This window comes from Oryzias latipes, chromosome 5, assembly GCF_053564925.1.
Source record: "Oryzias latipes strain Hd-rR chromosome 5, Olatipes_Hd-rR_3.1".
Lineage (NCBI taxonomy): Eukaryota > Metazoa > Chordata > Actinopteri > Beloniformes > Adrianichthyidae > Oryzias > Oryzias latipes.
This window is the reverse complement of record NC_136241.1, coordinates 2,522,107-2,535,737: the sequence shown is the minus strand read 5'-3', so window position 1 is coordinate 2,535,737 and position 13,631 is coordinate 2,522,107. Positions and strand designations below refer to the sequence as shown.

The 13,631-nt window shown below is 38.7% G+C and overlaps 1 protein-coding gene across 2 annotated transcripts; it reads right to left on the bottom strand.

Annotated features, from left to right (window-relative positions):
* Positions 1-2,001: 2,001 nt before the first annotated feature.
* On the bottom strand, positions 2,002-12,739 carry krr1 (KRR1 small subunit processome component homolog). 2 transcript variants are annotated; one of them, XM_004086119.5, is made up of 10 exons: positions 12,588-12,739; positions 10,500-10,675; positions 9,410-9,544; positions 6,987-7,112; positions 4,931-5,014; positions 3,799-3,855; positions 3,029-3,199; positions 2,867-2,944; positions 2,647-2,743; positions 2,002-2,560 (listed from the first exon to the last, which is right to left on the bottom strand). In XM_004086119.5, exons 1-10 carry the CDS (start codon positions 12,661-12,663, stop codon positions 2,415-2,417), a joined length of 1,146 nt encoding a protein of 381 aa, XP_004086167.1. In that variant the 5' UTR covers positions 12,664-12,739; the 3' UTR covers positions 2,002-2,414. The 2 variants fall into 2 exon arrangements, with proteins under 2 accessions (XP_004086167.1, XP_078802929.1); XM_078946803.1 differs by lacking the exon at positions 12,588-12,739 and adding an exon at positions 10,752-10,787.
* Between the last annotated feature and the right edge of the window lie 892 nt (positions 12,740-13,631).

Here is a 13,631-nt window from a genome sequence, read left to right as displayed (position 1 = left end):
AAGGTTCTGAAAAAAGACGTAGAATTATAATAATATTCCACATGAATAAAATGAATATTTTAAAATACTGTTTTAAAATAATGAACAGGTTTTTAAAGCAAAATGAAACATATTGAATAATATAATGGCTTATATAAAATCGCTGTGCAGGTTTTTCACAATTTCATGATCTTTTTATATATTTATGAGAGATTTATTGGTTGATTGTGTATTTGCATGAGGTCATATTTATTTATTTAATTAAATATTTATTTATTTAATTATGAACAGTACAGGACTCCATACTAAAGGCCATGGAAATCATTGTCATGTTGGCGCCAACGAACTCCCAAAGATGGCGTCGCGCTCCGCCACCATTGGATAGGCTTCCCAAGGGGCGTGTCTCCTCTAGCGAAATAAATCATTGAATAAACCTACAGGAGCCATGCTAAAGCTAACACGCTAACGTCCGACCGGTACAGAATCAAATATGGGCAGGTCAACTAAGATCACAATTGAGTCTGTCAATCAAACTCCTCAGCAAAACAGGCGTACTCGCTTTCAGCCAATTGCATGGCCTCTTAGACTTTCTCTAAGCTTTCACCTAGGTGACAAAAAGCCCCGCCCATAGCCTTCAAAAATTACTGGCTTGTGCAACTTTCCAGTGGACTTGGAAGCAATGCAACAGTGGTTGAATGCAGTTGGCATTGAATCCAGAGAACTGTCTGTTAGTGATGGGATTTCAATGAATGTTTCACTCAGGATAGTTTGCTAATACTTTATCCTAATTAGCTATGATGCTAGTCATTCAACACCGGTCCCTGTGTTTTTTTTTTAATTTGTCTGAAATTATTTATTGTAATTGTATTTATTTTACAGAAAGATTTTTGTACGCTTAGTCTGTTTAATGTTATAAAGCTCTTTTTACAAGCTTTATGCTTTGTGGTTGTTTGTGGTAAAAACCTTCCTCACTTTAGATGAGGTGCTGCAAAACAATTAATAAACTGTTAACAAAGTTAATTAATACATTTGTTAAGCTTATAAGCAGTTTAGTAATATGGATTTTGAAGACCATGGTCTGACTTTAGATGTTAATAAATCTTATTAACACTTTCAGGTATTTGCAAGACATCTATAATGCTAATAAATATCTTACTAGCATCTTACACATTAATAAGGCCTATTAATTTGTTAAGTTAGTTAATCAAACTTTTAAGCTTATTAACACTTATGAGACATCTATAATGCTAATAAATGTCTTACTAAAAACCCAAACATTAATAATACTTCTTAATTTGTTAACAAAAGTTGTTAATAAATCTTATTAAGCTTATTAACACTGAGACATTTGTTAGGCATCTATAATGCCAATAAATGTATCGTTAGCATCTTAAAAAGATCCTAATAATAATAATGCTTGTAGATGTGTTAACTAAGTAATTTAATAAACCTCATTAGACTTATTGTACTAATAATGTAAAGAGTTGGTCCTCTAAGTACTTTCCCAGTACAATTACCAAAAAAACCATGAAGTGACCAAGGTGGTCAGAAGACTTTCAACACAGCAGAAAAAAGTGTAGAGGAATAGAAAAATTAGCCTATTTAGTAATGTTTCCAGTGTTCTGGCCTCATAGTTGACTGTCAGCTCGGGTCTTTGGAGGAACAACCCAAAGTGTAAGGCGCGAACGAGCAAAGGTGACCCTTATCTGCCCTTACAGGTGAATAAGGTTGTTAATAAATGTTATTAAGCTTATTAACACTGACAAATTTGTTAGGCACCTATAATGCCAATAAATGTATAATTAGCATCTTAAAAACATCCTAATAATAATGCTTGTAAATGTGTTAACTAAGTAATTTCATAAACCTTATTAGACTTATTGTACTAATAAATGTCTTACTAAGGCCCTAAAATTCTATTATGCTTGTTAATACGTTAAAGCTTGTTAAGGAATCTTAATATTAAGTGTCACCAGAAAATCTATTTGAAACGATCTTCAAAAAATGTCATGTTCCTTAGAATTTACGTTTTGGAGAAATGTTTTATTTCGTACTGTTGAAATAACATTTTGAGGTGTAATTAAACAATTACTGTAACTGTCAGGTAATAACAGAAGCCGATTCCTAACAACAACAGATGGTCAAAAGACAAGACAAGCCCAAAATCTTTCATTCATGTTCACAAGACAATCTAAAAGTGAGATAAACACAGTAATAAATTGGTTTTTTACATTTGTTTCTGAGTCAATACAGTCAAACTGCATAAATATTCATAAAAATCTTCACAAAGACTCTGGCGAGAGAACAGGAGAACAAACAGATCCTCTCTTCCCACTTTTGTCCACTTTCTCATTGTCAGAGAGGAAGTTCTCTGAATCAGAAGAAACCCTTTGTGGTGAAACCCAAACCCGTCCAGCTCTGCTTCAGGATGCTCCTCAGCCTTTGCTTTTAGCTTTGTTGTTTTTTGTTTTCTTTATGCTGCTTGGAGCTGGAATTAGAGGCAGAGCTCCCAGTCTCTTGGTTTTGGCTTTTCTGACTTTGTCCTTGATGGCCTCTATGTCCAGCTTTGCTTCTGTAGAAGCTGAGACAAAAGCAGAACAGGTAGAGAGGTTAGCTGGGATGTTACATTCACTCAGTGATCTATCTGTAGCTGGCACCGGTGTCTACCTTTTGCACTTTTCTTCATCAAAGGCTTCTCCTTGGGAGGAATGAATGCTTTGTTTCGCTCTTCTTGCCTTTTAGTCAGAACTTCTGCTTGTTTGACCTGGGAAAAAAAGACCAGTGTGAATATTATAAACCTCTTCTTTCAGTGTTACACTTCTCTACTGAAGCTGAAGATCATGAAAAACCTGCTGGCATTGTTTAAAAGGTAAAAAAAGATCCTCACTTTTATTTCCTCCATCTTCTTTCTCTTCTTCACACTTTCTCGTAAGAAAAACTCTCCAGTGGCAAGCTCCTTATCAATCTGCAAAAGCCAGCATTGATGAGTTATGTTGGGCTGTTAGCATAACTCGACATATGCGAGAGCATGAATCAAGGCCTTTCTGACCTTGCTTTCTGGCTGTGAAGGAGGGAAGGGTGTGTACTCTTTCTTCACGCTCTTCTTCTTAGGTTCCTTCCGCTTAGACAGGTTCTTGTGGCGGAACTTTGGCATGAAGCGCTCCCAGTTCTGCGTTCGCAGCTCTGGGTCCCTGGAGAGTTCCTGTTTGATCATCAGTGTCTGACGGCGAGACAGAACAGCATGCATGGGAAACCAAATACACGTATTGTCAGTTTGGTCCTCCTGAAGACATTCATGGACTTCTTCTGGTGTTGGTGCTCCATAACTGCACTTGCAGTAACATTAAGAAGTGTTTCTGTTCTCCAAACTGCAACACTATAACAGGTGATCAGGTTGCAGTTCATTGGTTTTTGTGCTGCTTTAATGAACACAGCTTCAGCAACAAAACTCAGAGTAAATCTGGATCTGCTGTGACTACAGAGGCCAAATAGAAAAGACTTATCCTTAACATGGGCGGGGAATGACCTAAAAGTGTTTAAGTACGTGAACAACATATAGAAACTGCTGGAACCACATGAAAAAATTCAACATTGAACTAAAGTGTAGATATATGTGTGAACAACAACAGGAGAGTTGGACAAACAAGGTGCATAAATGTAGCAGTGTTTTTCATGCCCTCAGCTCCAGGCATCAAACCCAGAGAGGCTTGTTTCAGTCATGAGATCCAGAACAAGGATGGAGAAAGTCCTCATAGGGCATGAATGCAGTCTCTCCAAGCATTCTGTGATTCCTGTGCAGCTTCAGCAGCTGGAATGTACCTTGATGTTATAGATGGGATGGATGTTCTTCATCGTGTCCATCACCACCTTTCGAACCTGCAGAGCAGAAAAGACAAACATGTCAAACATACGATGTATGAGACAGAAAGGCTTACCTTACCGTTTGCTGAACGTTTGTAGAAAAGCTCTTTGGGCAACATTTAACATTTTTAGTGACGTTCATTTGCATGATTTTCTATGATGATGACATAGAAAAGGTTTGATTTGAAAAGAAGAGGACAACACTGTTTGCTTCAGGCCCAAACCGCAGTGAGAACTTGGCAAACAAGATGTCAACATTTCATCCCCATTTATCTGTATTCAGTAATTAGAACCAGCAAATGTTTTTCTTGCACTAAACAACAGCAGAAACTGTCTACATTTAGTAAGAAATGCACCAGCAGAAAGTTTCAGACCCAGAGGTGGTGAAAAAAAGCCCAGAAAGCAGCAGCAGACGTGTCACTCCACTCATTAGATGTAAAATAAGATCAAATTAGATGAATAAATGAATGTCACCAGGTTAAAAATAAAACAATTTTCTTTTCTTTTTTTTAAATATCCCTACGGTCAGCTACCAGCTAGTCCACTTTAGCTCTGAGTTAGCTTTCTTTAATTTGGTTATTTTTCCCACATGTTCATAATCCACCATCTTCCCTTCGGGATCACTGTAATGCTGGAGCCCGTCCCGGCTACTGTTGGGGGGTGGGGGGGGGGGGGGGGGGTCGGTACACCTGGACAGGTTCAGGGGCTGGAGTGAGTGTGCCTGCCCCGCTCTGGCAAAGGATATCACTGTCATAATCTGTTTTTTTGGTTGTTTTTTTTAACAGCAATTGTACTAAAACAAATTCCATGTGATCATTAACATTCTAAAAAGTTTAATTCTTTTTTAGTTTAATAAATTAGCCTGAAAGCACATGCTAATAAAGTTGAAACAATGTTTCAGTTCTCGAATACGTCTGTGACCCTGTGTCGTATTTAAAACAGAGAGTTAACGCGGGAAATCGCATTCAAAACAGACATGTTAAACATGAAACTAAATGTTGTAATCATATTTTTGTTTTAAGTTGAACACAATTTCGTTGTTTCTGCACAAGTTCCTCATTGACAGTTTACCATTCGTCCGTGGTCTTACCTCCTTCAGGCCGTTGTAGGGTCCTAGCGCGGACACCGTGTTGCCTTGCACCATCACGTAGCAGTTGGTCAGCAGCTCCAATGCCTGGACAGAGATGGAGACAGAAAATGATCTTTCACGTCCAAGGGGCAACTCTCGTACTTCCCATCTTTGGAACTGAAATGGGTTTATTTCAAACAATCAAAACAAACATCTCATCCTTGTTCTTCCAATTACAAAGATGAGAGAGGCCAGTGGTTTTCATCATAGTAAACCTCAACTTTGAGAGACAAAATGAAAAAAAAAAAATCCAGAAAATCACATTGTCGGATTTTAAAAAAAGTTCTTTGTAAATGATGGTGGAATATAAGTTTTTGGTCACCTACAAACAAGCAGGCTTTCTGTCTCTCACAGACCTGTAACTTCTTCTGTAAGAGGATCCTCTGTCCTCCACTGGTTACCTGTAATAATGGCTCCCGTTTCTTCTTGTAGTTTACATAGCGGGAGGCACCAAAGTCAAGGTGCAATACCAACACCTAGTGTGTAAAAGTGTGAGTCGGACTGGGGAACTACCTAACTAGTTTAGTAAATTAAAAAAGAAAAAAAACTATATTCTCAACAGTCTATCTGGTTCACTTCAGAAAACCACTAACAACTCTGTTGAAATTCTGCTCCCCTCCCAAAAGCCTCCTCAAACTCAGTCGCTCTCCCTCTGGCAACTGTACTCTATCCTCCAGCTGATGTCTTTCTTCCCCATTCAATTCAGTGATTTAGAATGTGCTTCTTCCCTTTTCCCACAATCACACAGGCCAGTAGGATGTTTCCCCAGTTGATGTAATGTATTATTTAAAGCCGTGTGTCCAATCCTCAATGTTTCCTAGTAAAATCCATGCATTTTGTTTTATCCACTAAAAATTGAAAGCCCCAATCCTAGGACCAGTTTACCACCTCTGTTAATGCATCTTGCATCTTTCCAGGTAGCAATACGGGTTGTTTGACGAAGATCAAGCAGTACTCTTTGCTCAGGGGCAAGCTGGGGTCTGTTACCATATTGGGCAGTCCGGCTTCATTTTCTGGTCGGTTTTGTAACAAGGAAGTTTCCCCTGGCTGTGTTGTTGGCCCTCCGCAGGACACTTTTGATAGTGGGGGCCACCTTGCAGTGTTCCAACAAGCTGCGGGTCTATGTTTGTCTGGAACGTCACCAAGTGACCAGCCCGCCAAGGGTGACCCCACCAGAAGCAAGCTCCAGACGGTATCGCTCTCTGGGTCATCGGTTCACAGAAGTCTCCTTGCCCCAACAAGGCCAGACCCATAAGGAGGAAAGAACACCATACCAACTGTAAAGTACAGATGTGGAAACATCATGCTTTGGGGCTTTTTTTCAGCAAAGGGACCCGGACGACTGATCCGTGTAAAGGAAAGAATAGATGGGGCCATGTCTTGTCAGATTTAGAGTGAAAACCTCCTTCCATCAGCAAGGACATTGAAGATGAAACATGGCTGGGTCTTTCATCATGACAACCATCCCAAACACATTGCCCGGGATAAAGAAGGAGTGGCTTCGTAGGAAGCATTTCAAGGTCCTGGATTGGCTTATCCAGTCTGCAGGTCTCAACCCCATAGAAAATCTTTGGAGGGAGTTTAAAATCCATGTTGCCCAGCAACAACCCCAAAACATCACTGCTCTAGAGGAGATCTGCATGGAGGAATGGACCAAAAAAACAGCAACAGTTTGTGAAAAGCTTGTGAAAACTTACAGAAAAGGTTTGACTGCTGTCATTACCACAAAAGGGTTTATAACAAAGTACTGAGCTGAACTTTTGTTATTGACCAAATACTTATTTTCCACCATACTTTACAAATAAATTCTTTAAAAATTAGACATAGTTGAAGTATACCTATGATGAAAATTACAGGCCTCTCATCTTTTTAAGTGGGAGAATTTGCACAATTGGTGGCTGACTAAATACTTATTTGCCCCACTGTACACACACGCTGGCTTTGCAGACGGTTAACAGAAACCATCTCCAGTTGTCCCTTTTTTAGCTTCAACTCTGCAGCGGAGTAATAGACTCACTTTTAAGGTGGAACCTTTGGGGCCGATCAGCCGCTGTCTTCGCTTTACAAAGCGTTCTCTGTTCCGCACCATGGTGCCGATTTTGATGATGTCACACGCCATGTCATCTTGCAAGATCCGCACAGCCTGTAGACATCAGAAGGACAAGATCATTGGGAGACCAGAATACAGTCAGCATCACGAAGGATAGCCAAGCGTCCACACTGTGACGAGGAACAATTCTGCTAACTCCTGCTGTGATAGTTCGCAATACTGGCAGGACATTCAGCTCAACTTAAATGTCTTAATCTCCAGTCGAGTTAAAACTGGAATTTATTAAGCCCAAGTATTTTAGGCAAATTCATTTCTCCCTGAGGAAAGAATTGGAGTTAAACATCAGCAACACTTTAGAGTTCTATGAAACAAAAGTTGACAAAACAATTGAACCAGAACATTTTTATACATTTTTACACGCAGCAGAAATCTTTGGAGGTTTATTTAAAACCCTTTTGGATAAGAAACGTTGAAACGTCTTCTAACTTTAAAAACAAAGTCCAGATGACAGCCCCTAAACCTACTACTATGATGTATCCAAAGAGCCCAGAACAGCCTCCAAAGACATTAAAGGTGAACTCCTAGATCAAGGTACATCAGTGTCAGATCGCACCATTCATGGTTGTTTGAGCCAGAGTGGACTTCATGGGAGACGACCAAGGAGGACACCACTGTTGAAAGGAAATCATCAAAAAGCCAGACTGGAATTAGCAAAAATGCATGTTGACAAGCCACAAAGCTTCTGGGAAAATGTCCTTTGGACAGATGAGACCAAACCGGAGCTTTTGGGTAAGGAACATCAGCTCTATGTTGGTAGACTCAAAACTGAAGCATCCAACCAAAAGACCACTGTCCCTACTGTGAAACATGGAAGAGGCTCAGTTCTGTTTTGGGGCTGCTTTGCTGCATCTGGCACAGGGTGTCTTGAAGTTGTTCAAGGTCAAATGAAATCTCCCGATTATCAAGGCATTCTGGGTAGAAATGTGCTGCCTAGTGTCAGAAAGCTTGGTCTCAGTCTCAGGTCATGGGTCTTCCAACAGGACAAGGATCCAAAACACACAGCCAAAAACCCCAAGAATGGCTCAGAGAAAAGCGTTGGACTATTCTGAAGTGGCCTTCTATGAGCCCAGATCTGAATCCCATTGAACATCAGTGGAAGGAACTGAAACATGCCGTTTGGAGAAGACACCCATCAAACCTGAGACAACTGGAGCAGTTTGCTCATGAGGAGGGGGCCAGAATACCTGTGGACAGGTGCAGAAGGCTCATTGACAAATACAGAAACTGTTTCATTGCAGTGATTGTCTCAAAAGGTTGTTCAACAAAATATTAAGTTATGGGTACCATCATCTATGTCCAGCCCTATTTCATTAGTTTGTTTTTTGTCAGTCATTTATTTGAATAGGGGGGACAGCGCATATTAATAAACATTTCTGTCAATATGCCAGAGTTAGCCAAAGGGCTATTTTTCATCTGCAGTCCCTGGGAAGATGTTAAAAATCACCCTAAAAGATCAAAGTAAAATTACATATTTACATAACATTACATATATATATTAAACAATGCATTCAATAAAATAAGCAGTTAACCTAAAATCAAATTAATGATAAAACAATCCAAAAACAGAAAAATGTAAGAACATACGTGCACATAAAAGACATGACAGTAATGAGGATCAGTGATAGGAAATGTACTCAGTGTTGACAGCTCTGATTGTCAATGAGCCATTTCTTTAATTGTGTCTTGAATAAATGATATGTGTTTTGATTTCTGATACTAACAGGTGTGAAGTTCCACTCAGTAGCAGCTCTAACAGAAAAAGCGGTCTGACCAAAAGTGCTTTTTCTGAAGGGAATGATACAGTCTCCTCTGACTGCACTCCGAGTTCTGCTGTGATCTGCTGTCCGGATGTTAATAAACTGGTGAAGAGGAGGGGATGAGAAGCCATGAAGGATTTTGTACATGAGACAGAGATTTGAAAATTTGACCATGTTGTCCCAATGCAGTAAACCATGTTTTTGTAATATTGGACAATGGTGAAATATGTTGGGTTTTTTATCCAAGGTTTTAACAGTTTGTTTGTATAATGTTTGGACAGGTTTTAAAGATGTATTGATGTATTAAATTTTTTAAATGATTCTATTACTTAACAACTCAAAAGTAATGGCTGATTTTGATTATTTGATTTTTAATACATTTTAATTTGTTACTTTTGAACGTTTCAAGTCATTTCAGTGAGCATTGTGGACTTTAATTCTTTAACTGAGGGGGACCAACTATTTTGTCCACCAGTGTAAAAGCTACTTTTTCAAAACAATTGGTTAAATCTAATTTTTGAACAGTTGGTTAACAAAATCAGCTTTAATGAGAGAGGACTCTTAAGTCTTTACCTGCTCAAACGGGACGCTTCTTGCCAGGAGCTTGATGAGGTCCCTCGCTCTGACGATGGCGTAGGGGTCAAAGGTTTTCTTAGTGGTGCACACCGTCATGCTGCCTTCGATCAGGTCCAGAGAGGCTTTGATGTGCTGAGAGACAAAATGAGCATCACTACACCAAACCAAGGCAACAATTTTAGGACTGGTTCAAAAAATCCAGTTTATCCAAAAACCAAAAACCATCTAGAACACATGTGTCAAACTCAAGGCCCGGGGGCCAAATGTGGCCCTCCATGTCATTTTACGCATAAAATTAAAAACATTTATGTTTTTAATAAAAAATTTAAAAAAATTATAAACATTTATGCTCTTGCGGGCCGCAGCCCGCAAGAGCATAAATGTTTATAATTTCTTAAAATAAAAAATAAAAATTGGTGTGTGTTTATTCATATCTAGAGGGAATCAGACTTGAAATATCAGATTGGGCGACTATACATTAGGACTTAAACACTGTCCATATAACCTAACCTGACAGAATCAAATGTAAAAGGATTTATGATAGAGTAACAAGCAAACATATCTTTACTATGCAACTGTAATTGTCACTTTAAAAAGTTATGGTAATTAAATAAATGAGTTATTTAACATTAAGGAGTAGTTGCATTTATTTTTCATTACATTTAGTTACATGTATAAATTATATCTGGCCCTTTGAGGACAACCGCTATGCTGATGTGGCCCTCGGTGAATATGAGTTTGACGCCCCTGTTCTAGAACATATAAAATCTATTCATCAAACCTATGGATACATTTTTCTTTCAACTTTTTTGCTGTATTTTTTAGGACTGGAAAAAAATCTGTTGTTTTTAATGCAACAATGATTTTCCCTCTGAAAGTGTTACATTCAGTTTAAATCTCAAAAACAGTATATAAGAAAAACAAATTTGTTTTTTTAATACAGAAAATAACATATTTGTTTGATTGCATCAAATCCCAAGCCAAATTAAGCAGGCAGAAAAGTATTTCAGCAGAGAAAGCAGTCCAGAATATTGATCATCAATCTATCGAGCTGATTCGATTCCTTCTCTTCTGAGTTTTTACGTACAGAATCTCCAAGAGCCTTTTCCACCAGCGGCCAGCACTCCTTCAAGTACGCCTCTCTGTATTTAGGGAAGAGAGTTGCGAAGCTGCTTTCCTCCAGCAGGCCGCGGGGGTTATCCTCTCTGGAAAAGGCCGGTTCTTTCCATCCGTCAGGAACAGTCATGAGTTCAGCTTCTGCCCCTGCAGGATGCACAGGTCAGTCAAGGCTCAAAGACTTTTCCTCCCGACAGCGAGGACGACCAAAACGCCACAATACCTCAAACTTAAAGTGTTTCATGGAATCCGACGAACTCTGATGAAAGATGTATAAAATTAACTGGGTTAAAAAGATTCCTTGAAGTTCCACTTCGACCATCTTTTGTTCCCAGTGGTCTTTTAATTAGGATGACAGCGTTTTTAACCCAAATCCAAAAACCTGGGTTGTTTTTCTAGTGTCGTTTCTGCAGAGCGGCAGGAGTTCATTAGAAATTCACCTCTGAGTTGAATGGTTGGCATGAAAGAACCCCACCCCCACCCATCTGTTTACACGCCCACCCACTACCTTAATACCACAACCCCAACCGAACAAAATGGCGAGAAATTTTGGAGTAAATCCAGCCGTACAGTTTGGATCCAACTCCTGCGAGACCCACATGTTCTGTTGAGATGTTCAGAAAACTTTCTCTCAAATGAGCCACATTTTTCATCAATAATATGTTATATTGAACTCTTCACAACTTTCTCCCCACAGTTTGAGTGTGTGGAACAATCCTGACATTTTACACAAAAAGAAAATGTTTTTCTTGCCTGATTGATTTGTTATAAATATAAAAACTTTGAAATGGATGATTAAGTTGATGGTAACTACAGACTTGAAAGGTTGAAAACCAAATGGATGTTCCCCACAGAGAGATAAAGTGATGGTTATCAAGTCACATGGTGTACAAAGAGGCGTTTCCATCTGCTCCTTGTGAGCCGCTGCCCTGCTTGAATTGCAGCTAACTCTGCCTCAGTAGCTGCTGATTACCTGAATGGAGTTAGCCCAGTTTCTGATTGACTGAACACACCTGATCCAAAGAACAGGGTTGGAGACCACTTGTGTGCCATCATTACCTCCCACTTGAAATGAATGAAACAGAATGCCTTATTTCCCTTGAGGAGAGTACTCTCATTGATAGGAATTGTACTAACAACGTTCTGTTTTTAGTAATAGATGTACCGGTAGATGTAGAAAAGTCGATATTGGTTCATTATGAACGAACCTAAAATGGATCCAGGACATCTTAAACCAGAACTTCAAGCAGTGTGACTCAGAGAGAAATTCCTGCTACTGAACAATGCAGGTGAAGTTTTTCCAGATTTTTGAATTTCTTCAAGATATTCAAGTATAAATGAAATCTGTGTCCAAACAAACAAGTAAACTAGAATGAATGTCAAATCCATTCACATTCTAGTAAGTTTCCTAAAGTTCACCACTGTTGTTTTTCCTCATCCAAAGGGAACATTCTAGACACTGGATGGTCACATGACTAAGTGTTTCAACACATTGGACTGGAATGATGGACTGATCAGTTTTTGATGACATCACATGTGTGTTGTTCACTGTGATGCACTTGGTGGTTTTTATCTTATAGTGAAATAAACCTACCATGTCTCAATCTAAATGCTATTTCCGAAATTAACTACCATCAATTTATTTCATTTAAAAACTATTTCAAAATGGTAAAGGTCGATTTAATAAACAACTTGCTTCAGACATCGATCTGGTTGGATAAATAGATTAATTGACATCGATAATCGTTACATCCTTCATGATAATTTTGTCCGATAGAGGGCAGGGTAGAACAAAAATACGATATTTAAAGCTTTGTTTTTAACAAGTACATTTAGGAAAAGTGTTGCAGTATATGCAGATTAAGTCACCGAACAAACAAACTTAAATAAAGTTAACACAGATCGCTGAATAAATGACGCAGCCGCAGGCAGCAGTAGATCAAAACACGTTTTCACCGGACATGTGGCTTGTTTAACGTGGAAAGATCAGTTCCGAGTCCACAAAAATCAGCAGTTTAAGTAATATAACGGTAACCAGCTGCTTGACAAAGAAACCCACCGTCATATTTAGCTTTTGTGGGATTTTTGTCCGTTTTCGCTTCCTTCGTACCACTCTGAGGCAAAGAGGACGCCATTTTTTTAAGTAGAGCGGAAGTGACGCAGGAGCGTCACTCGTGTCTTCCTTTAGAAAAATGTCGAACCCGTTTCGCCCCCTAACGGACCACAGTATATTCCATTTCTTTCTTTTTGGGTTATTGAAATGCTGTAAAGCATTCAACCTTTTGTTTCCATGTTTCTCTTTATTTATTTATTTATCATAGCATCTTCCACCGTTTTTCGGCTTTAAACTCCTTCTACAAATTCTCACCAATTTTCACCTATTTTAAACCATTCTAGTATTAAAATGTTCTGCTGTTTCAGCTTATTCCAGCCATGAATTTTGGTCCTTCAAACCCTTGAACTTTTCAAAATATTCCAGGACTTCACCTTCATTGAAATACATGGAGAATCCTTGAAAACTTCAGCTTCTTTCAACCATTATAACTTCAACATACTTTTAGCTAGGGACACCATTCAAATGTTAAAATGATCACAAGGCTTTAGACTACAGCATCATGGGATGACGACCGTTTGGCAGTCATTTTGTGTTCTTCAAACTTTCAATAGTTCAACCATTTCTTCAGCAAATTCAGCTTTCATTTAGCAGTACAGCATTCAACCCTGCATTTTCTTCTGGAAATGCAGCTCCTCTAGTTTCTTTTTCTTTTTTTTATTAGAACTTCAAAAGATGACACACATATTCACATAAATAAAACAGAAATAAATAAAAAATGAAGAAAATGATAACATACAATAAAATAACAGTAGAATTGTAGTCTACAATACTTAGAGTGTCATGGTTTTGAGTTTGTTGTCTTGTTTTTCATCTTAGTTCTTGTTCTGTCTTGTTTTCTGTTTCCTGTTTTATTTTGAAAGGTCCTGTCTTGTCTTGTTTCTTGAGTTTTACTTCCTTTGGTCCCCATCAGCCCTGATCGTGTCCACCTGTGTCTTGTCTGCCCTGTCTGTATTTAAGTCTTGTCTTTGCCTTCCTCCTGTGCTGGTT